We start from the raw sequence: 24,647 nt of genomic DNA, 5'->3' as shown, positions 1-24,647 counted from the left end.
CCACTAGTTTAGACAACATCTTGCAAAGAGTGTGTATTTCAGAGTGCAGTTGTTTTTAAATTTGACAGAAACAGAAAAAAAGATGGAACAGAAGGACAACAGGGAAAGCAGAAGCACCGACACACTGAAATCTTTTAGGGTCAAGCTCCAGAACTAGCCACAAATCCTGCTGGAAAGAACCTAAAAATACTTAAAAATACTTGCAGAGATCTAATGGAGCCGTTAACTCAAAAGCCTGGTGTCAGGCATGTTCTTTAATAAATAAGAAACGAGCTGATATGTTACAGACCCCAGTCTTTACGTAAAGAAAACGCTGACATTTAGAGCGGTCTCGCAGCAGATTTTAAAACAGTGACACTGATTTGTGGGGTTTTTGTGCACAGATTTGAACCTTTTTGTTTTATCCATGTCCTTGAACACAGCTTGTGACTTGGGCGCTTTCATATGTACCGATTCATTTAGGTTTGTGCACTGAGGCCAGATTTAGGTATTAAAAACGAGTCAGTCATAACACTTCTTACATTAGTTAAAAAGCTGAGCTTACACTAAACCAACATTTAAATTTCCCCTTGTGGGACTAATAAAGGTATATCATATCATATCATTACTACAGTATTGCTGCAACATTGTAAAGACAAAGATGACACACGGACCAGACATAAAACACTGAACACTTTTTAAAGAAGAGTCATTTAAGAATTCAACTGCTTGAACTATGTTATTTTAAAATTGACAGTAGAGCAGAAGTCACTGCATCATTTCATCATCAACACGAACCTGAAAAAAGCTGTCTGATATATAGATAAAATAATAACAAACAAACAAACATACAGATATCACTAAACAAAACACCTTATCTTGGTTTTCTAGGTGTTGCTGATGGTGACATAGGAAACTTCAGGATCCACCTAAACAATGAAGAGAAAAACATGCTGACTCCTCAGTAATATCCATCCACTTATCCTTTTCAGTGTCGCGGGGGGTGCTGGAGCCTATCCCAGCTGTCATAAGGCGAGAGGCGGGGTACACCCTGGACAGGTCGCCAGTCTGTCGCAGGGCCAACACACAGAGACAGACAACCATTCACGCTCACATTCACTCCTGCATTCACACCTATGGGCAATTTAGATTTTTCAATTCACCTATACCTTTAGACGTGCTTGTATGAATGGGTGAATGAGGCATGTTGTTTACAGTGCTTTGACTACTCTGGGAGAGTAGAAAATTGCTATATAAGAATCAGTCCATTTACCAATAAAAAAAACACTGCAAAACACACAAAACAAAATAGAAATAAGAAAAATGGTAACAGACATAGGAAAAAAAACGTAAATAGGAAAAACGAAAACAGAAATAGGAAAAAACAGATTTCCAAAAGCAAAGGGGAGTGTTTCTGGGGAGACAATAACCCGACGGACCAGTTGCAGGAACCCAAAACATGCTAGGTGTGTTTTATCATGACTCATATAATACTGATGATGAATTTTTAGGCTAATAGTTAGGCTAACACATATACCACTCATCTTTTCTTTCCTCACAAAACCGATAAATCCTCCACTTCTTTTAAGTGTCTCCCAGCGCAATTCTTAGCATATTTTGGTTCCTGCAACTGGTCCGTCAGGTTATTGTCTCCCCAGAAACACTTTGTGCTTTTGCAAATCTTTTTTTTTCCTATTTCCGCTGTCGTTTTTCCTCTTTTCGTTGTGTTTTGTGTGCTTTTGCAGCATTTTTCTTATTGCTGGTGTTGTCTTAAGTTGCAGTGGCCTCTCAGGGCCACCGTACAACACATGTTCTCCCCGTGTTTGCGTGGGTTCTCTCCGGGTACTCCGGCTTCCTCCCACCGTCCAAAGACATGCAGCTTGTGGGGATAGGTTAATTGGATAATCTAGATTGCCACTAGGTGTGAGTGTGAATGGTTGTCTGTGTCTCAATGTGTTAGCCCTGCGACAGACTGGCGACCTGTCCAGGGTGTACCCTGCCTCTCGCCCTATGACAGCTGGGATAGGCTCCAGCACCCCCCGCGACCCTGAAAAGGATAAGCGGAAGTGAATGGATGGATGGATGTTTCAAAACTCACAGGATTTTCACTCTTCTGCATTTTGTTTCCTGGAAAGACAAAAACAGTCAACTCTAACATTCATAGAACAACTTACAAATGTTGTATCTGTAAATGTTCTCACCTTTCATTCTTTTCCTTATGATGAGACACACAGCTCTTATCAGCAGTGCGACCAAACCAATAGCTCCATCGATGTACCACGAAACTAAAACTTTGATGGGGTTTTTTTTATCTTCACTAAACACTTTTTTGCTTTGTGTTTATTATTGTGCTACTGCAAGTATTTCATATATTAGTCAGTTGATTGTTACTGTAGGGCAGCTCTAGGACAATCCCTGATGTGATGTAGCTTGCTTTTATCCAGCAGATACGACATCTCATGAGGAGGTTCGAACCCTGTACCCTGACCTTCCCACTGACGCACAAAGTCTGCACATCCAGAAGCAGGCCCTTCTACGTGAACAACAGCACAACAGTTTCTATTTCTTTTAATATTAGAAGTCAGTTATTCATTAATGAATACAAATGGTGACTGAAGTTATTTAGACAGGACATTAAACAATAAACTTCCAATAAATTATGAACAATGTGTGACTGAATGTGTTCAGTGAAAGACTTTGAAAATATCGCAGCATAAAACCAGTGTAAAAGTATTCAGACTACTTTTGGGGGTATTTATTTGATGATGCAACCAGAAAATGTGCAGGTTGTGAGTTTAACATTTTCAACACTGGAGAAGAAGTACATGTACACAGACTAGCTAATGACAAACATTTTTTTAAATTAACCTTTATTTAAACAGGTTGTTCATTTTTCTGAGCTTATCTGGTGTCTAGTTTTGGTGGCAGTAGCATAAGCAGAGAAGACCCAGACCTTACTCTCCCGAGCCAGCTCCTCCATTATTTGGGGGACACTGAGGCATTCTCTGCTGAGTGCTGTGATCTCCCCAACATGTCCTGGGTGTGTCCTGTCTGTCCTGGTGGGACATGCCTGGAACATCTCACCCAGGAGGCGCTCAAGAGGCACCCTTGTCAGATGCCTGAACCTCCTCAACTGGCTCGTTTAGATGTAGAGGAGTAGCAGTTAACTCATGCAAACCACATTTCTCCACGCCAGTCCTAATCAGCTTACTCAGTATCACTAGATCCAATGCTGCTCCTCCAGCAGAGCACACAAAAGTAGGAGAGACCGGAGATGCCATGGCTTAGTTAGGAGACTGTTTGCTTCAAGGCCACTAGAAGGTGCTGCCATAAAACTACAATAAATGAATTGACCTTTTGACCTGCTCACACTCTTTTATGCAAAACCCTGCTGATGTTACGCACACACACACACATAAAGAGATTCTAGGTCTGACCAACCGTCTCCGCCGTGGGCAAAAAGATGACAGTCAATAAAATTCTAAAATTTTATTTATAAACACAATGAATAATAGTTAAAAGTCCAGTGTCCCATTTAGGTACAAAGTAAAAACACACAGTCCAAGGCCAGAGCCAGCTATGCCACAAAGCCAGTTGCACTCCACACGTTGTTCACTTCAACAGGGGTAGCAATTGTCCTCTGAGACCCACCACCCTGTAAGTAGAAAGCCAGTGATCACTCCATCCTCTGCAACTCAGCTACTTTCAGGCTACAGCATATAATAGGCCCTAGCCTGCACAGAGCGACAAAATAAGACAATTCACTATATAATTCACAGCCCATCCATCCCAAACATATCAGATCATTAGCGGTTTTGTCACATTACATACCTGCACTGAGAGACAAAATAAGACTAATGACGCTAAATTTAATTACGGGTCATGGACAGCCTTCATAAATGCTCATATTACTCACCCACACTGAATTCCAGCACAGGTTCATCTGGGTCCTGACTATTTCCTGCAAAATAACACAAACGTCATCAGAACATTAAGTCAGAGAAACAACATTTGGAGCTTTTGTACATGATAAATTATACTGCAGTAGTAAAACAAAGTCAAGCAGCAGTACATTTATTAAAATCACCTTCAGCTGTAATATTTAAACTGATTTAGTGTCAATTTAGATTATGTTTAGATTAAAATGAAACTAGTACCCTTGTAATGTCTTTTTAAATTAGAGGTAAATATTTGTATATTTTTTTACATAATATAATTATATTTACTGGATTTTCTCTCTATTGTAGTTTAGTATTATAGTTATTACTTGTTTTTTATTGACTTGTCTTGTTTTTACAATGATTTGCTTTGACTGCAGCCTTTAAAGAAAAGACTATCTGTTCAGTAACTATCCATCAGACTGGGTCCATGTTACCAGCCAAATGGGTAATAATTAAAGTAAGTTTTGAATTACGTATATTTGGGTGTTTAGGTGACACTTTTGCAAAAAAAAAAATATATAATTAGGTTTAAAAGAACTACTTCAAATCTCAGATGGCAACAGCCAAAGCGCCATAATCAAATCTACAAAATGGTAATCCAACACCAGTGATTGACATCGTGAGATACAGAATCTCCACAGATTGGAAGAATGTTTGAGTTGTTGTCGTGCTAATGAATCAATTTAAGACAACTAAAACAGTCTCCTAATGTTGTTAATATGTTGTCTTTTTCTGTTGCTCAAGGTGTGGCCATTAGCAGTTATGCTAAATACTGCTACAGGAAACTGACAAAAGCTGCACTCACTGGAGCCAAGAAGGTACGGAGCGCCGTCTGTCCACATGTTTTTACTTCCCCTTTTCAACCTAGTCTTTATTGACACAAATGTTCATTTCAGTGATGCAGCCTGCAAAAGAAGAACATATAGACATGATATTTATGAGTATAAATATATTCATAAATATGTAGTATGTAGTTTAGTGTATTTAAATCTGTAAGCCTAGGAGAAACAATACCTGACTATTAATGAGGAAGAAATGGAAGGAGCAATTGGAAGAACTGTACATTTCAGCCAGTTTATTTAATAATCTAAAGCTCTTAAGAAGGTTTATTACACATTTTATACCCTTGATCGCTATAACCTAATGTCTAATAATTTTGGAAGGGCTATGTTATCAAGAAACAGATCAGTTTTGTGTTTAGATGAGCTCATCTGTGGTGAATATATATTTGTTTTCTGATGAGATGAGAATGAACTTATTTTTCCTCTCATCACAGCTTTTCCTGCCTCCCAGAGACCACATACTGATGTTCCAGGCAGGTCATTATAGTCTAAATATAAAGCCCACTCTTTTTAAAAATATTTAATAATATCTTCATTTATAAGCAATAATGTGTTAAATTTCCAGTTTTTACTTGGCTGAATGACCTACTTATGTATTAGAATTAAAGACAAGGGAGCATGATCCTTGACAGGTATAAGGTGTATTTCAGTGTCTGAAATGTCACTCAACAGTGAGCTGCTGACTAGGAAATAATCCAGACGAGAGTTAGAAAGTAAACTCATGCGAGAAGAAAGTATGTTCCCATGGTTGACGTGTAGAGATCGCCAAAATCCATAATCGCTCAAGTACTGTTTAACTATATTTGTGGATTTTTTTCACTGACATCTTAATACTTGATACTTTTGAATGTTCCTTTAGTACTCAAAATGCTCTCAGCTCTGCCTCAGCTGCCCTGCAGTAACTTATCTGTGTGTGTCTGTGTGTGCGTTTCTGTCACACTTTTTCAGGGTGTGCAGAAACCCTGCATAGAGGAAATCAAGCATGCCAGGAACGCCATCTTCAACCCTTCCATGTTTGGGTCCTCCCTTGAGGAGGTCATGGCACTCCAGAAGGAGCGATATCCAGACCGCCAATTGCCATGGGTACAGACTCGCCTCTCTGAAGAGGTTCTGTGTCTCAATGGAGACCAAACAGAAGGCATTTTCAGGTGAGTGAGGAAGGGAGCTAATGGGACCAAATAGATGATAGAAGACTGCACAGTATGAAAACAGATGTGAGGGGAAAAAAATGAAACAAAATAAAATTAATGCTTTACAGACATTAAATTCTGTGAAGCATTTAATGACTATTTAATGTGTCATTAGTTAGTGGAACCATGCAAAATCTTACTATAAATAATTTCTTGGTCACATGCTCTTAAAGTACATAAGTCTTGGTCAAAATGTGGAGCTTGTCATGTTGCATCATGTTGCAACCACGTTTGCAACCAGGTTAAGTTTTAAGGGCTGACAAACAGTCAGTTTAAAACTCAAAGGAAAGAAGTGCAAAGTTGGGCAAGTTAATGACATATAATCTTTTAATACATACATTTGGATATCAGATTTCTCTTCTAGCCACAATTATGTGTCAGTTTTCAACATATTTTTAATGCATTTCAAAAATGATGAAGAAACATTTGTGTTTTTATAAGAGTTGCTACAAGTCTTTGTGAGCAGTTATGTGGTCAGCAGGTTGTGTGTGTTGTATCTGCTTTCTGCATGTCTGAGATGAAGCTCTTGTACATCCTTGTGTTTCTGGTTCTCACACTCTTTATGCAAAACAACTATGTAGCATAAGAAGAGGGCCGGAAGTGTAAATATCCTGTGATATTTGATCTCCAGAGTACCAGGGGACATAGATGAAGTCAATGCCCTCAAGCTGCAAGTGGATCAATGGAAAATCCCTACAGGACTGGAAGACCCACACATTCCTGGTACACATACACACTGTTGAATAGTGCTACTGAACACTGTGTCTCTGCAGCCCAGATATGATCCGCCTGCAGTAGTATGAGATGTTCAAATGACTTTCATTCCTGAATAAGTGCTTTCTTAGAAGTCTCACTTGGTGTCCTCTTCTGTATCTGCAGCCTCTCTGCTGAAACTTTGGTACAGGGAGCTCGAAGAACCGCTTATCCCTCACGAGTTTTATGAGGAGTGTATCACTCACTATGACAACCCAGAAGCAGCTGTCGGTGTGGTGCTGGGCCTGCCACATATCAACAAACTGGTGCTCTGCTATCTCATTCGATTCCTACAGGTAACACAAATATGCACAGGTTAGCACAGCTTGTCTAAGGAGCTGGAAAGAAAGCGAGTGGACTTTTTAACATTTCTTGAACACATTCCACCTCTCATCGAAGAGGCTTCTTAATTTCTAAAACCAAATGGTGGAAAATCCCAGGGATTTAAACCTAGTGGGGACTGTCCCTTAACCTGACTTACTATTAATCATGCACATCTGCCAGTGTGTGAAAAAAGGTATGGGTCATTACACTGGTTTCAGGTGAAACCAGTGTGAGACTTTGCCTCACCCTGTCATGTGACCTGTTGAGATCACCTCATGCAACATGAGTTTAGGCACCTGGGAAGGGATCTCGAGACTGAATTGTAGGGGGCTGACAGCTGATGGCATAAACCACCCACTCTGTTCAAAGGTGGTCATTCACAGTGGACATATATGGCCTATTTTTCTTCTATGTCAAAACATCAGTCTTCTCCATCCAAAATTTGAACCTTTGCATCATCCCAAGACTGACCTTTTTACTTAGAGCAGGTCATCTGCTAATTGTAAAGTTGGTGGTTCGATCCCAGGCTGCTCCAGTCAAAGTGCCAAATATGCTTGGGTAAGATACTAACCCCAAGTTCTTCTCTGATGCATACATCAGAGTATGAATGTGTGTAAATAGTAGATAGAAAACACTTAGATAGAACAAGCATAGCAAAAAGTGCTTGTATGAATGGGTGAATGAGGCAAGTTGTGTAACAACCAGTCCGTTTACCGTTTACCATTTTCCAGATGTACAGCTGAAGTGGGATTTATAGTCCTGTCCGTCCCGTACACGTTTCGTTCTGGCAGATAGAAGAGAAAGGTGTTTTAAAAGGGTTACAAATATGTACAGTATGGTCCACAAACATAAATGAAGATTTATGAACGCGTGCAGTGATTTGTGTTTAACTTTTGAAGACTCACAAGCATGTGCTTCAATTCAGACTCAAATACAAAGCAATTTGACCACATATGAAACCATTTTAAAAATATGTATGCCCAAACCTGAATAAATACTGGTCATTTATACACAACTTGCCTCAAAAGGGTTGCAAATGTGTACGATATGATCCACAAGCGTAAACTAAGATTTACAAATGGTTATCTGCACAGACATTTGTGCGCACAGAAAGGTTTTTGGATGGTAAAATTATCAGATTTGTAAAGCTGAGCTTGATAAGTTGTGCTTGACGTACCTGGCTGTCTTTGGTTGTGAAGTCTTTCCGTTTTAGTCTGGGCATTAATTGAAAGTAGTAAGTTTTGGTTTGGAGTGTTGGAATTTCTGGAGTTGTCTTTCTTTCTCTTTCGTGTGTTGTGCCAACTGTGCCTTGTGCACAAACCTCTTATGAAATGGGAGAAGGTAGAAGTTTTGTGAGTTCCTGCAGGGTCAGGTTGATCTCACTTTGGAGTGCTCTTCATACTTACTTACTTTGCTCTCTATAAGATCTGCCTCAGCTCTTGTCCCTTGACTGTAGACTCAAGGTGCAATCTCTTGGGAAGCAGTCCGGATTGCATCTCAAGTTAAAGCATGGGTGGTTTCTGTAGTCCGTATATTTGAACCCTAACTAGGATTTAAATACCTGGGACTTTATAACTGAAGCGTGAGAGGTGAAACGTCTTCAAGTAATTTAAAGAAGTTGCTTTCTTTCCAAGCTCCTTAGACTCCTTAGACTACTATGACCTGAATAGAGACATGTTAGCACAACTTATACTTCAACCCCACATCCACAAAGGTTTGGATGCTGTGTGAAATAAATAAAAACAGAATGCAATGATTTGCAAATTTTATAAACCCATATTTTATTCACAATAGAACATATAAAATATATCAAATGTTCAAACTTAGACACGTTTTTCACTTTTAATAAAGATATTAGCTAATTGTGAATGTAATGGCAGCAACACACCTCAAGAAGGTTGGCACAGGGGTAACAAAAGGTTTAAAAAGTATGTTATACTAGAAAGGATGAACATTTGCAAGTAATCAAGTTAATCATCAGTATTATGACCTTAGAGAGAGAGTGTTTCTTAGAAGTAAAGATGGGAGAACTACTGCCTCTGTTGTTGGATCAGCCTTTATTTGTCCTTTCTTCACAATGAAACCAAGCAATGACAAAAGTTCTGCGTGGAACTCGCACTTCTCACCTTTAACGTAGAACTTGTTCCCAAGAAGTTGTTGAAGCACTTGTCAGACAAGGCTTTCATGTTCCTGGACTGACTCTGAGAAGATCAAGATGTCACTGAGATAGGTGAAGGTGAAGTAGTTAAGGAAATCTCACAGAATGCTGTTAACAAGAGCCCCTAAACACAGAAGGGACGCTGGTGAGACTGAACGTCATTACCAGATACTTTTGGAGAAGATTGTTCTCCAAAACCATCAAGCCAACCATCTGGTTCAGAAGACGACAAATGAAACTGGTATTTGTTTTTAAATTGTGATTTTTCTCAGACCAGTGAAATAAATACAGGGATGGAGAGTTTTGTATTTCTTTTCAACCAAAAAGAAACACCAAATGGTGAAGAAGAGGGACGGATGATTCCAGGTGCGAGAGAGTCAGAGATATAAAATTTTAAACATTAAATAAAAAAAATATTCATAACCATCTTACTGATGTAACATTATGTCCAGCTACTTTCGGTACCATTGATATGTATTTAGACTCTTTCTCCTCTTGATCTTTCTGAATTAACTTCAGTCATTACTTCCTCCTAACCATCAATGAGTCTTTTAGACCTCATTCCCACAAGACTGCTCAAAGAAGTCCTACCATTAATTATTGTTTCAGTCTTAAATATGATCATATACACTACTGGTAAAAGGTTTCCAGGTTTCTAGGTTTTAATTAAAAAATTATGGAGTTTAATGTCTCATTGCACTCTGAAATGAAAGCATCGTACAAATAAGCAGTTGGAGTTAAAAAAGAAATCAATTTATAAACCAAAATGTTTTTTAAACTTCTGACTCATCAAAGTTGCCACCTTTGGCAGATGTAACAGCTAAAAACACCCGTGGCGTTCTGTCTACAATAGAAATCAAATATTCTTCGGAAGCTTCTTCCCTATCTGTTGTAGAAGTTCCCATAAATGTTGGCAGTTGTAGCGTGCTTTGCTTTCACTCTTCTGTCCAGTTCATCCCAAATCATCTTGATGGGGTTTAAGTCTGGAGGCTGTGCTGGCTGCTCCATGTTTTCAAGCTTACCATCTTGTTCTTTTTTGCTGAGGTAGTTCTGGACTTATGTTCTGGGTTGTCTAAGGAGCTTGGAAAGAAAAGCGTCTGAACTTCTTTAAGTTTCTTGAAGACGTTTCACCTCTCTCATCCGAGAAACTTCTTCACTTCTAACATCTGTGACCTGGAAGTCCCAAGGTCAAAATGGGACACGCCCTCCTTCACAACATCTGTCATCCTACCACCTACCATCCCCACCGTACATGCCCCTCCCTAGTCCTGGTTATGAATAAATAAAGCACCGTGAGGCAACTGTTGTTGTGATTTGCTGCCAAATAAATAAAGTTGAATTGAACTGAACGTGACTGGATATTAAAACAGCATCTGAGAGCGGGTGAGTTATAAAGAAGAATGTATGTAGAGCAGATAAAAGACTGATAATGTTAATGATTCTTAGTGTAAACCTGCAAAGAACTTTGCTATTTCATCATCTACTTTTGAGTATTTGTGTTGCAACAGGTATAATCCAGAAACGGTGTGTTCTGCCTGGGCCCAAGCTTATTTGAGATGGACTGAGTGGAAAACTGTTCTCTAACAACTGTTCTGTGATTGTGGAAATCACTGAGTCAAGAACAACCATTTATAAAGAGTGCACATTTCAAGTTTTTCTGAATGATATATAATGATGTATAACAGTTTTGAGTAACATATCTGATATTTGGTTATCTTAATACCAATCCACACTAAACTGATCTATTACCACTGAAAATGTGTTGTGAATTTTGGCAGAAACTACAACAAAGGAGACTATGGAAAACTATGAATACTATGACATTTTATTTAAAGAATCTGAAAACATTTGGCTTTTAAAATTACAGCAGTTGGTCTCAACAGTTCTGAAAAGCTGAGAACTGTTGTTAAAACAAAAAAGCTGCAGCACAATGGGAGTCACATTTACATAGTGTTGCCAAATTAAATGACCATGATCAGATATGAGCTTTAGAGAAACACAAAACATAATCTTTTTCCAGCACTGTAATATTATGCCTGCCAGATCATCACAGTATGCTTAAGACCTTGAAATGTTATTGCATTTATTAGATAGAGATCTTTCCTTGTGTTTGTCTAGGTATTTGCCCAGCCTGCTAATGTGGCCATCACCAAAATGGATGTGAACAACCTGGCCATGGTTATGGCTCCCAACTGTCTGCGCTGCCAGTCTGATGATCCTAGGGTCATCTTTGAAAATACTCGCAAGGAGATGTCCTTTATCCGGGTGCTCATCCAGCGGCTAGACACCAGTTTCATGGATGGAATCCTATAACCCCCAGCTGCACACAGTCATCCTCCATACTCACTCACTCCTGCTTCCTCCGCACTCCCTTTAACTTGCTCCATCACATTTCAGTACTGTCCAGCACAAGAACATCGAAATACACATTTTATTGCTGCTGGATGCTTAATCTCCAATGTGTTTACTTTCCTAAAAGCATCAGAAAACTGCCTTGATTTGAATATGTCCATTCAGCATTTTCAGATGAAACTGCTATTTTTCTGTTTCTCCAGGCGTAGTTAACACTTGTGTTTTATATTAGCGTTACAAGGTTTTCACATGACAATACAGTGTGTGCCTTCACATACATTTCTACAGTATACACTTAGGGTAGAGGAATAGGAGGGATTTAGGAAAGATCTCAATTCATTAGATTCAAAGGTTCATTTTAGTTCTTGGAGTTCTGACCTCAAAGGTTGACTCCTTGTTGCTTATTACATAATGTTCCTTTGTGTTTTCCTACTTCAGTGTACACCAGTGTCCCAGAGGATTCCACTTTCTGCAATCTTCAGTACTGTCCAAGCAGTTATAGAGCAGTAAAAATCATCGGCACAGGGATCGGGTCAAGTTATGGCAGCTGAAAACATTTTGAATTTTTGTTTGCTGCCAGTGAGAACAAAGCTGCTGTTCAAACACACTGCGTGCTGCATTGTGTGTGACTGCAACAATCAAACACAGATCAATTTCATTTTATTTATGTAGCACCAAATCACAACAATAGTCGCCTCAAGGCACTGTATACTGTCAGGTAAAGACCCTACAATGATAGACAGAAATTCCCAACAATCAGGCTACCCCCTAAGAGCAAGCACTTAATGACAGTGGGAAGAAAAATCTCTTTGAGGAGGAAGAACCCTCTGGTAGAAGGAACAGCCATCTGTAGCTGGTTGGGAGTAAAGGGAAAAAACAGAGCTGAGTGAGCGATAACAAAAGACGCTGTGGAAGAAAGACAGGGTTTAATAACAAGTAATAATTAAACATGATTTAAACACCTGTCGTTTTAAAGAAAAAGATAATGTGACAACCTTTCTGACTAATTAGACAATTTGTGAAGAGAGCATGAACACTAGCTCACAGACTCCTTGTTTTTTTGGATGTGACTGCTCTGATCACTATAATTGTTAGTACGTGCTACACATGAGGTCTGAATTGAACAAAACATTTTGTATGCCGCATTATGAAAAAAAGTTGGCTGTTTATGTGGCTCACTGTTGAGAAATGTTAACATAACAAGTTACTTCCAACATGCAGATCTTGAAAAGTCTGGAATTAAAGAACTAAAGGTCAGACCAGGTAAGATGAGTGACAGTACAGGAGAATACTTTTTCAGGAGACAACTATTTCATCTTCTGCAATACTTTATCACAAACTAGACTCTGAATGACGCATAGAAAACCCTGAATCTGTTTAAAAAGGGTTATTAAAGTGGAGTTTCCACATTTGAACAAAGTGAAAATGGTTAAAAGAAATCTTGCACACTAAAAGCTCAATCTCCTCATATACAGTCCTCTAAAAAATTAAAGGGATGCTTTTGAATCAGAGTATAGCATCAAGTCAACCAACTTCTGTGACAGTGAGCTGGTCAGATTAAGTAGCAGAGAAGGTTGTATCAATTGTTTTGATGTTACTTCAATTAACATTTCATTAAATCTAGGTGCACTAGAGGAGCGTCTGTGAGAAAAAACCCAAAACAGGAATGGCTTTGCAGGTGAATGACATTTTTTCCCCTCCTTGTCTTTTCTGACTGTTTATATCCACTAGTTTTGCATTTGGTTAAGGTCATTGTCACTATTGGTGACAATGGCAATGCCTGCATCTTTTAGAGGCTGCACAGGTAGTCCAACTCCACCAACATGGCACATCAATACGTGCCATTGCCAGAAAATTTGCCATGTCTGGAGGTTCCAGGAGACAAGTACTTACTCCAGGAGATCCACCAGTAGGACAACTCAAAGCCCTACAAAATGACCTCTAGCAGGCCACTGGTGGGAATGTCTCTGACCAAACAGTCAGAAATAGATTTCATGAGGATGGCTGACGTCCTCTAGTGGGCCCTATGGTCACTGCCTGGCACCAGGGAGTCCGATTGGCATTTGCCATTGAATACCAGAATTTGCAAGTCCACCACTAGCACATGTTACAGATATGAAAGGGTCTGGAGAAGCCATGGAGAACCTGTAATATTGTTCATCATGACCAGTTTGGTGGTGAGTGGTGACTGTCTGCAAATGCATATCCTTGGACGGACACAGGGACCTCTACAGGCTAGGCAACAGAACCCTGACTGCCATTAGGTATCGGGAGGAAAGCCTTGGAACGATTGTCAGACCCTACGCTGGTGGAGTGGGTACTGGTTTCCTCCCCAGTTGTTGGTGGGTGAAGGATAGAACGCCTCTGGGACATTATGTTTCAGTCCACACAAAACAGGAGCCCATTGATGCTCTGGTCCAGATCTGGACGGAGATCCTCCAGGACACTATCGGTCTTCTCTTTAGGAGCATGCCTCAATGGTGTTAAGGGGGCCATGGGGCCATACAAACTATTAAAATACTGCAGCATTTTGAGTTGCGGCAATGAAATTTCTGCGAAATGGACTAACCTGCTGCATCATTTTTTAAACTCTGATTTCGGGGCATCTTTGAATTCGGCCTTCTATATGTTGACAATTTTTATTTCCCTCAAATGATGTGGCATTCTTCAATTCCTACCATTACCAAGTCCATATTAAAATAAATACCCAACATGACTTTTTTCCCCACTGAGTTGACTTGATGTGGTTTCAAAGTGTACCTTTAATTTTTTTAAGCAGTGTATGGATCACTGTATATTACAGACACTCACTAGGTTCAGTGTCACTACTGATAGCATGAGGCGATTCCACCCTGAGCACACATAAGCTCGACTTCTGGTCTGGTCAGTACATGGATGAGAGCCCACCTGGGACAGCTTGTAGTTGTGGCAGCTGTGTGTCAGGTGGTAGAGTTGTGTCTATCTGAAAGATTGGTGGATACATCTCTGGCTCCTCCTGTGCATGTCTCAAAGAATATTGAACACTGAGTTGCCCGGTATCTGACTGAGAGAACTCACATTTGAGAAATTCTGCATTGTGAAACATTTGCATAAATGTCCAGTGCAGAAAAATAAATCTAAATGTGTATATCTTTTTGTATTCTTTCCACTATTCTGAAAGAAGACATACTATGAAACCAAAATAACACAAAAACACTAACGGTAGTGTCTCGCCTTAAGCAGGTATTTGTGTAACTGGGAGAATATTTTAATTCTTCCTGTATCAACGATGGCTATGTTATCACCATACAATTACAGTAAAACTTGTACACAGTTATAGTGCGAGCAAAATAGTAACCTTCAGTGGTTTCTGGTGTGGAAAAAATGTAAATGACCTTGCACTCTGGAAATTTTGATGAAACGCTCATGTCCTTTCACTCTACCATAGAATTTGGTGCTGTTCAGTTAGTCCTGAGCCATCTATGAGCAACACATCCAGGAAAGCAGCTGATAGCAGCACTGCCAATAATGCTGTCAAACACAGCACTGCAGCCCATACCTCTTGACAGGGAAGTGAGAAGTGACAGCTCTTCCATAATACTCCCATCCCAGAGAAAAAGTCCTCATCCACCACCACCTTAGGTCCACTAGTCCTTTCTACACACTGATGACATGTGGATGTGTCTGTCTCCATGCATGTTTGTCCTTCTGTCCATAATTGTTTACAGATTGTAGCCATCTGTACTCTTTGTGCTCTTTGTCTATGAGCAAGTACTGTTGTTACTTGTGTTTGCGATTTGTTTTAATATGTAACAGAATTTCTTTTTTTATTTTTTAACACATTCTTTTATATGATTTAATTTATTTTGTATTTATTTAAGGATATTTGCTTAATGCCTCCCGAAGATGAGCGCTTGTGTTATTGCACAAGTGTGTCTGCGTATCTTTTCACACATGGTGATGTTTGACTGTGAATCTCAATTTGGATGTGTTTCTTTCCATAATACAGCTGAAAGTCATAGTGTGTCTATACAGCTCACTGACTCAGAAATACACACTCCACATAGATCAAATGTACACTGTCACTGTACATACTATGTAAAAAGAAGTATGTACAGAAAAACAGATAAAAAGGCACCATATGTAATAGAGATTGTTGTGAAAGGACCAGGGTGGGTGAGATTTTTTCAGTTTTATTTAAGTCTAATTAAAGTGTACCTTTTGTTACATTAATCAAAGTGGCAATTTTAACTCATTTCCTCTAACATCCACAGGTTTCTACCTACCACCTGTTAAAAAACAGAAAGTGTTTTAAAGCCCAGAGAAGTCATTTGTCTAGAGAAGGATATTAACTTTTAAGACAGCGGCTGGTGCCTATCCTGGCTCTCACAGGGTGAGAGGCACACCATGGACAGGTCACCATTTGCAGGGCTAGCTGCACAATTTCTAAGTAAAGCTTACTTAAATGTACTGTCAGTCAACTATTAATTCAAGCTAAACATGTTTTGTTTTGTTTTGTTTTTTTAAATAAAAATTCATTTCCCCTTCTTCCAAATAAGGAAGCTTGAGGCATGAGCATGATTGGGGAAACTACCTCTGAATTATGGAAAATATACAGTCACAATAAAAAGACAGTATACCCTCCTTAAATTATAAGGTTTTACATGTCAGGGCATAATAAAAGATTCTGGTCCTTAGCATTTCTTAATTAGTAAAGGGCATCCGAGGGTGTCTAATTCGTTAGATCATTACAATATATGAAATGCATCATAATTTCTGTACGCGCTGTTTTCCATTTTGGCTTATTTTCTGTAAGGTAATAATAATAATAATAACTTTATTTATAAAGCGCTTTCAAACAAAGTGCTGTACAACTATTTGAAACTAAAAAGATAAAAAATAAATAAAAACAATACATAGCAATACAGGTAAAAGACACAATACAAGTTAAAAACAGTAAAAATTTAAAACTGAAAGCCATAGAATTAAGACTTGTAAGATAGGGTGAACAAATGTGTCTTCAGCTTAGTTTTAAAAACCGGAAACAGAGCATGCCTGCCTAATATCTTGAGGGAGGGTGTTCCACAGAAACGGGGCACCAAAAGAAAAAGCACGCTCTCCAATAGTCTTTTTTTCTGGCTCTAGGAACCTTTAGAAGGCCAGAGTCCTGAGATCGGAGAGCACGGGATGGAACGTAAAGATGTAAAAGGTCGGAGAGGTATGAAGGTGCCAGTCTGTTTAAAGCCTTGTAGGTGAGCAGCAGGACCTTAAAATCTGCTCGAACCTGACAAGGTAGCCAATGAAGAGAGTTCAGTACAGGGCTAATGTGCTCAAATTTCCCAGTTCTTGTTAAAATGCGAGCAGCTGCATTTTGTACCATCTGTAGACCTCTAAAACTTTTCTTTGGTAGCCCAGAAGGAAGAGCATTACAATAATCAATGCGTGAGGACACAAATGCATGGACAAGAACCTCTGCAGTGTCGCTTGACAAAACTTGTCTGATTCTGGCGATGTTCCTCAAATGATAAAAGGCGGTCTTTGTTATCTCTTTTACATGAGACTCGAAAGAGAGCACCATGTCGAACCACACGCCCAAGTTTTTTACCTTGTCCCTACAAAAAAAACAACAACTTGGTAGCAGCTCATCAGCACATTTGACCAACCCTATAAAAGTCTTGGCATTGTGTTAACACAATTGAAAGGAGGAAAGTAATCAGCAATTATCTTAAAGCAACTGGTTGACTGCTGAAGCATCACTGGGCAAGATGGTGAACCCCAAGATGACCAGGATACATCCACCACAGTGTGTGTGAATGTTTGAAAGTGCTTAGGCATGATTTGTCGTAGAAAGTGCTTTGAATGTATTTAAAAAACACTAAGTACCAGCCCATTTGCTCTCTCTCAAAATAACATGGCAGCATTGCCTAGCTTTTAAAAACCGTATCTGAATGCACAGTGCCACACATGGAGACACAACAAACACCAAGGGGTGATCATTGGGTTTGTTGAGCAGTCACTGAGTCTACCATGAACACCTTTATATACCAACTATTTCTTGAGTGAAATGTGAGGTTAAATCTGTCCAACAGCTAAAACTTAGTCAGACTTCAGTTATGCAACAATGAAAATGACCCCAAGCACACCAGTAGGTCAACAACAGACTTTGAAATGCTACGGCATGAAGATGAGAGTTGAATGCCCACAAAGCGCAATGAACGGGGAAAAAATTAACTGACAAAATGTAAAAATTGTGGAGGAATTTTTACTCCACTCTAGTCATACAGAAAATGATTACTTCAAATTATTGCTGATAAAAGCTCTAAAATTATGCAGTCTACCTAATTTTTCTACTCACCGCGTCTGCAGTTTATTTTTTGGGGGGTGAATATATAATTACACAGTGAATGTGTTGTTCATCTGATGTTGCATTTAACTAATTTTAAGAAAACCAGGTAAGAACTACCTGATGTTTTATTCTGTCTTGATATGTAAACCTAAGAACTGACAGAGGGTGTGCTTTATTAATCAGGACTTGTAAACAGGAGTTGACTCAAAGTGCTGTGGTATGTTTGAAATGAAGTGTCTTTGGATCTAGGAAAAAATAGTTTGAAGTATTACAAGACTTTATGTATTATTATTATTATTATTATTATTATTATATTACAAAGAATTTCCGAATTTTTCTGTTTCCCAGTAAAGAATTCTCTCATTAATTATGCAACAATATCCAACAGATAAAGTACAGCGAAGTTTTTCAGTCTGAAATAAGACGTGGTGTGTAAACAAACAAACCAAAATCTCAAAATGCACTAATTCATTAAAAACACATTTGTGGTTTGTAATCTACTTGTATGTTTTTTGTCATTGAGAAATGAAAGCATAAGAAACCAGCTTAGCTGAAGTTGTTTCTTGATGACACAGTGAGATGAAGTTCCTCATTCGAGCTCTAAAGACTCCTAACTTATAACAAAACTCAGCTAAACCTTTGAGGGGAAAAAAAACAATTAAAATAGACAGTAAAAGTAGTGAGCTAGTGCTCCCCATCCAGGTCAGATGTCACAACACTGACACTTCTCACATGTGACCAGTGAACTCTTAAATGTTTTTAAGAGTTAAAGTTGTCAGACGTTGAAATCATAGACAAAACTTAAACTTGTTTCCCACGACAGCTATTTTTTGTGTGTATGTATGAACACAACCAAATGTTTGATTTCTTTTGAGACCACTTAGTAGGTGAAAATCCTCACGGAGGACCAGACTCATGTTGTGTGTTTGTATTAAATGGAAAAGATGGTTGTAGATTGACCCAGTAAATCAACCAGTGAGCATGCAGAAGTAGGGTCTTAACTGTCTTGAATTTACAAGACATTAGAAAAACAAGCTGAATTACATTAAATACATGTTTTAGTATTTAGATCTAAAAATCCAATAATAAGAGGAAGCTCGTTTTAATCCATTTTTTCTGACTGCTTTCAGAAAACTGTTTTCTAACAGTTCCTACTAATGAATTTGTGGTCAGTGTAGATGATATAAAACAAAGATGAACAGAAGACTGCTCTCCACTTCAGCTCTCCAGGTTTTCATTTGTATCTAATTGTCCACTGTCACTCACACTCTGTCTTAAAGGAGACTCTGGAAGTGTAACAGATGCTGGTTTAATAAACAATTCATATGGCAAACTAATATGTTGTTGCACAACTCATTATAAAGCAGAACACTCAGTGTTCTATAACCATGCGTCTTTTGAAACGCCCAGAGCAGAGACTGATTTTGGTTCAGACTGTTAGGATCACTGCTTCATATAATCTCTAGCTGAGAGGGACTCATGCTGTATGCTGTCATATGGCTTTTTGGGGATTCATACCAAGTTAGTGACCACAGTCACCCTGCACTGGCAAAAAGAAAAGAACTTTCTAGAAAGTTCTGACTTTATACATGCATGAAATATTTTATTCTTTCCTAGCTGTCTTCACGTGTTGCTCACGTAGTCTACCATGATGGATTTCCATTCTTCAACTAGCACAACACAGAAAAGGATTCGGATTTAACTTTATTGTCATTACACATCATGAGTACAGGGCAACGGAATAACGAAAAAATACGTAGAACATCTTTAGTGCGATGCATCCTAAATCTCACAGCAACAGGCTGAATGAAGTGTGAGCTGCACAAAGTCAGAGCAGAAAACGAATGCTATAAGAATGATACAAAGTATCAAAAAATTCCTATTATACCTGTAATACCCACGAAATATTACTTGTCCAAATGTAAAAGATAAAAGTTCCTAATGGTATAGAGTAACTGAGTCTAAATGTTAGATTGGCTTTTATCGTTAATTATACTATATTACAACTCTAGCACTCAAAGTCTTAACTACTCTCGGTGGAGCTTGGTAGTTACAAATACAACAATATATTTTTTAAATATAAAATGTTGAATTTTCACAGTGAAAAACTGATGGTGACATGATGGCAGAGCTGGTTGGACTATATCCATTTATCTGTAGAGGGTGTTTCAAGGAGGACCAAGTGCTTTTAAATAAACACATGATGAAAACTGACAAGATTGGATATATCAACATTTTCCCATTAATATATCCTTAATAATGTGTTCAAGGTTGTCCAAAACACTGAAGATCCTCTAAAATTTCCTTTCCCAACTGTTTGTTCTGTCTTTATGCTAGACAGTATACAGTTTTTGTAAAGGATGATTCACTGAATAAAGTGAATCTTCAGCTCTCCTTATACTAGATGTTATCTAACTCTGACCATGAACACCACACCTACTTGCACCAGTCCAACACAATGCATTATTGTAAATTCAAAACAGTATAAAAAGGTAACCAGTTTATCCTGGATGACACTGCCTTTTGATTGGAATAATACAAAGTTAGTTACCTCAGTTTGTTTTGCAGGAGGTTTTACAACATAAACAAAACACAACTTTATCTTTATCTTTACATTTAAGCTCTTTTCTTCCTCTCCTGTCTTTCTTCCATCTTTCTCTGAGTGAAGTTATCTCACAATCTTCTTTCCCTGAGAAATACAGCATTACATTAGCTAGCATGAACAGTATTCAAGTATTCAACAAACTGCACATAAATGAGTGTATTTGCTGTTATTTGATGAGCTGACAAAAAGTGCTGCATTTGAAAAACAAATGTTACTGCTTTTAATGCTTGCTACTCTGTAGTGCTAGGTAGATGCTGAAGTACCGCAACAACAATTTGTGACCATCTGCAGTCGTTCTATCCCACTTTAACCCCTGAGCACAGTGCTATAAATGATGCATAAATTGTGTTTTTGCCTCTTTCACTTGTTTGTATGCAATAAGCCCTGGTGACAGATACATGAATAGGATTGCCTTTTCTGTGTAATTATTCCCTCCATTTCAGCTCAAATCGGTTTATTGGTTGACGGTGTGCAGCGACGTAAAATAAAAACTTCCCTCGGATGGATTAAACATAAATTAAGGAGTCAGTTTTTAAATTATAAGGAGTAGAAAGTATATATGTTTGTGTAAAAATGTGGGAAGAAGAAAACGGTCAGAAAATAAATACTCTGATGGAGGCATCGAAGAGCAATTTGGGATTATTGTCTTGCCCAAAGATATTTACATACACTGGAGGAGATGAGGATCAAACCACCAACCTGATGAGGTGACCTGCTCTACCACCTACAGCGACAGCCACCACATTGCCTTTTGTCTTTTCTGTGCAGTTTGTTACAAAACAGCTGCCTGCACAGCTGGGGAAGATGAGAGATTTTTGTGCAAGTGCTCAGTAAATGACTTTTATAAAATGGAAATTTAAAGCTCAAGAGAGTGTTTACATGTAATCCCCTAATCTATGTTACAGCTTTTGAATCATCATTCAAAGTTGGATTGGATCTCATTTAAATATGGAGGGCCACAAGCACTGAAAACTGAATAAATACATCACCAGTTAGTTCATTAATGTGTCATTAATTAATAAACATGGGAAATAATTAATATTTAAGTAATTAAATATCAGTTTATTTCCTTATAATTCATTTATTCATTTCCTATGTTTTTTAACTGACGAACTATTAATTATTTCACAATTGAATTCATTATTTCACTGTTCTTGCGCTGCAGTGATCATGAAGTAATTTTATCTGTCAACCTCTCCCATCAAAGTCAGGTGGTGCTGATGCTGAGTGAGTACAAACCATTGTCTGGTGCAGGGGCATAATTTCCAGGGGGGTTAGGGGGGTTATGACAACCCCCAATAATCAGACCCTACCAATATAACCCCCCTCCCAATAAAATTATGAATTATCTTGCATAAGTAGGCTGCTGATTTTCTTTACTCACCAGCAAAAGAGTTGCAGGTTTAAACGTCTGGGAATTTACCCAGATTTATTTATTTGGACAGAGATATTGACACCCCCCCCCCCCCCCATGTTCAGCACAAAGTTACGCCGATGTGTCCAATTTTTTGTGGGCATTTCTCAATAGGGCTACACACAGACCATATAGACTTGTGTGGATCCAAACTACATGTAAAGTTTTAAAATACTCTGTTTCTGTGTCACCAAATAAACTTTTAGATCATGTTAAATTACAACATAAAAAGCACAACATGTAATAAAGTGTTTTTCATTTTTAAACTCTTTTAATTATATGTGAAAAGTCTGAATCGAGTGATTTGATGGGGAGAAGAACAGGATTTAAAACTGTATAAAAACAATTACGTTTTATTTCCTCAGGATTTCGTCAAAGTGAGCATAAGAGTCGAAGACCCTGAAATATGCACTGGATTTTACAGAGGATTTAGCTTCTCTTTTTCAATCCACTGTAGAGTATAAATTTGATTTAGTATTTTGGGGATTTGCTCTACTCATCGCTCCTATATTGGACTGGAACTTGGAGGAAGTTTGGGAACTTTTTTGGCGTTCTCCATCCTCAAAGGGATTTCATTCTGCGTGGCTAGGGAAAGAATTAATCTGCGGTTCTGCGGTGGGTATATTTAGCAGCAGTTTAGAATTGATCGTTTCAGGGTTTTTTGTGTTTGTTTGGTTTTTTGGGGGTTTTTTTTGTTTGTTTGTTTTTTGTTTTTACAATTTTTCCTTTTCTTTAAAATTAAATAAATTGCCCTTGATAAAATTGGTTACATAAAATATCCTGTAAAATATCCTAGAACTATCCTGCAATTAAAGTTCAGTTTGTCAACATTGCCTTTTTTGTTTTTTGTTTTTTATAGTAAAGGTACAACTTGTGTATGACTTTTTACATCTGATTAAAGTTCTTAAAGATTCCAAAAGGTTGATTCTGTTCATCTGGACGTAGCGTTTTCAGTGGGGAAAATGTTTCGTCACTCATCCTAGGAACTCTTCTGTCTCAGCTGACTGCAGGTTTCCCCAACCTTATAAAGAAGGCCCTGAGTAAATGTGGTTATCCCAGCTGGACATTTGTCAAAGCTGGGAAGGCACCTAAAGAAAGCCCCAGCCAATCCAGGAGAGAAGGACAACTGCTGCAAAAGCGAAAACCCTTAGTGATCCCATATATGTCAGAAGTATTGAAACAGTTGAGATGCATTTTCTCTGTGGTTTTTAAACCCCCCAAAACATGCTGTCCCCTGATACAAACAGAGTAATATAGTGCACGTTGTTGAGTGCCATGATTTATATGTTGGGGAAACCAAACAACCTCTGGCGAAGGAGATGCCACAACACAGAAGAGCTACCTCGTCAGGCCAGGACTCTTCAGTCTATTCACACCAACAGGCCAGTGGACACTCTTTCAATGATGAGGATGTAACATCCTGGACAGGGAGGAACGCTGGTGTGAGTGCAGAGTCAAGGAGGCCATTTACGTGAAAAGGGAAAGACCCTCTCTGAATCAATGAGGGGGCCTAAGGGTACATCTGTCACCATCTTATGATGTTGTTATTGCAGGCGTTCCCCAACTCTCTTTGAATAATGCTCATGATGACCACTGATCAATGGTTGTTGATCAATTGCCATGACAATTTGCATAATAATAATGAAGAAACTGACATCACAGCCCGTGTTTGTCAGTGGTGCTAGTTTCAGTTACTGTGCAAAAGTACTTTTCATAAGGTTGGGGAAACCTGCAGTAGCTGAGACTGAAGAAGTGACTTGGATGAGTGACAAAATGTTTCTCTCATTGAAAACACTACGTCCAGACAAACACAATCAACTTTTTGGGATAAATACATTGAATGTGGCTCAAAGTTGTTTCTTACATCTTATGGCAAGGGAGGAAAAGTTATTTGTGTAAATAAACACAGTACATGTAAGTACAATTAGTTCATTACAAGTTTGGGTCTTTAATTATCTAGAAATCCAATCTACATGAGCAAGGAACAAAATGTCCTTTGAATGCTTAAAGCAGTTTTGTTCAGCAAACACTTTCCTCACATAGAGGAGAACATTTTGTTATTTTCAGTGTAATTTCAAACTGCTCATTCAAACTTGTGAACTGTCATGTTGTTTGCCAAATTACCTGACAAAGTGGTGAGAAACCAGCTTTGAGAGAAGCCTGTGGGTAACTTATCTCAGCCACATGAAGGGAGATGAAATATGGAGACTGTTTCAGCAAAAGTATCATGAAGTGCAGATCTGTCTGGAGTTCAGCTGTCAGTTTGTCCATGGGGAGCTCTGCTGAGAGAGGGTTAGGAAAAGGAGACATTAACTTGAAACTTAATATTAAAAAATATTTTCTTAGTATTCATTTATGCACTTCAGTGAAATATGAAGAGAGAAACCTCAACATTATTAATTTACAAAAACAAAGCCACAATCTTAAAAACTGTGAAGTAAATAGGGCAAGGTCGAGGCTTCTATTAGCCATTTGCCGATCTATTGGTATGAGCATTTATAACATGTTGATCTTGCATAATTTTTCCACTAGAGGGCTCTCTGCAACTTTCATGTTGGCAAGAGAGATGTTTGGACATCCACAATAACAACCTTGTAATAATATGATAGTCAAGTTTATTTTTAAATTTCACACTCATATTATTTGCCATAAATACATATAATCCTTTATATAAAATCTGATTTTCAAATCATCAAATATCATTATCGGCTCTTCATTCCTGCCATCACCGAGCTTGCTGACAGGGAATCACGTTTGATGGTTA

General features: G+C 38.5%; 1 protein-coding gene and 1 long non-coding RNA gene across 14 annotated transcripts in view; one reads left to right on the top strand and one right to left on the bottom strand.

The window, feature by feature from the left end:
* The window catches only part of LOC146689189 (uncharacterized), a 44,066-nt gene extending 39,619 nt beyond the window's left edge, over nucleotides 1-4,447 (bottom strand). For 9 of the 12 annotated variants that reach the window (XR_014916107.1, XR_014916109.1, XR_014916116.1 and 6 more), the window contains exon 1: nucleotides 853-2,053. This is a non-coding gene — a long non-coding RNA (uncharacterized LOC146689189). Of the gene's footprint in view, nucleotides 1-852 lie in introns of all 12 variants that reach the window. The other 3 variants (XR_014916114.1, XR_014916108.1, XR_014916115.1) reach the window with 3 other exon arrangements.
* On the top strand, nucleotides 4,426-15,539 carry LOC146689188 (rho GTPase-activating protein 39-like). 2 transcript variants are annotated; one of them, XR_014916105.1, is made up of 6 exons: nucleotides 4,426-4,738; nucleotides 5,711-5,910; nucleotides 6,584-6,675; nucleotides 6,832-7,001; nucleotides 11,306-13,217; nucleotides 14,967-15,539. XR_014916105.1 is itself a non-coding variant. In XM_085437290.1 (5 exons), the coding sequence occupies exons 1-5, from the start codon at nucleotides 4,640-4,642 to the stop codon at nucleotides 11,498-11,500; spliced, it is 756 nt and encodes a 251-aa protein (XP_085293416.1). In that variant the 5' UTR covers nucleotides 4,426-4,639; the 3' UTR covers nucleotides 11,501-15,539. The 2 variants fall into 2 exon arrangements, 1 of the variants encoding a protein (XP_085293416.1); XM_085437290.1 differs by having other exon boundaries at nucleotides 11,306-15,539.
* Nucleotides 15,540-24,647: the final 9,108 nt, after the last annotated feature.

Source organism: Copadichromis virginalis, linkage group LG17 (assembly GCF_057382275.1).
Source record: "Copadichromis virginalis isolate Kocher_CV1m ecotype Utaka linkage group LG17, C_Virginalis_male_GT1.1, whole genome shotgun sequence".
Taxonomy (NCBI): domain Eukaryota; kingdom Metazoa; phylum Chordata; class Actinopteri; order Cichliformes; family Cichlidae; genus Copadichromis; species Copadichromis virginalis.
This window is presented reverse-complemented; position numbering and strand designations above follow the sequence as displayed.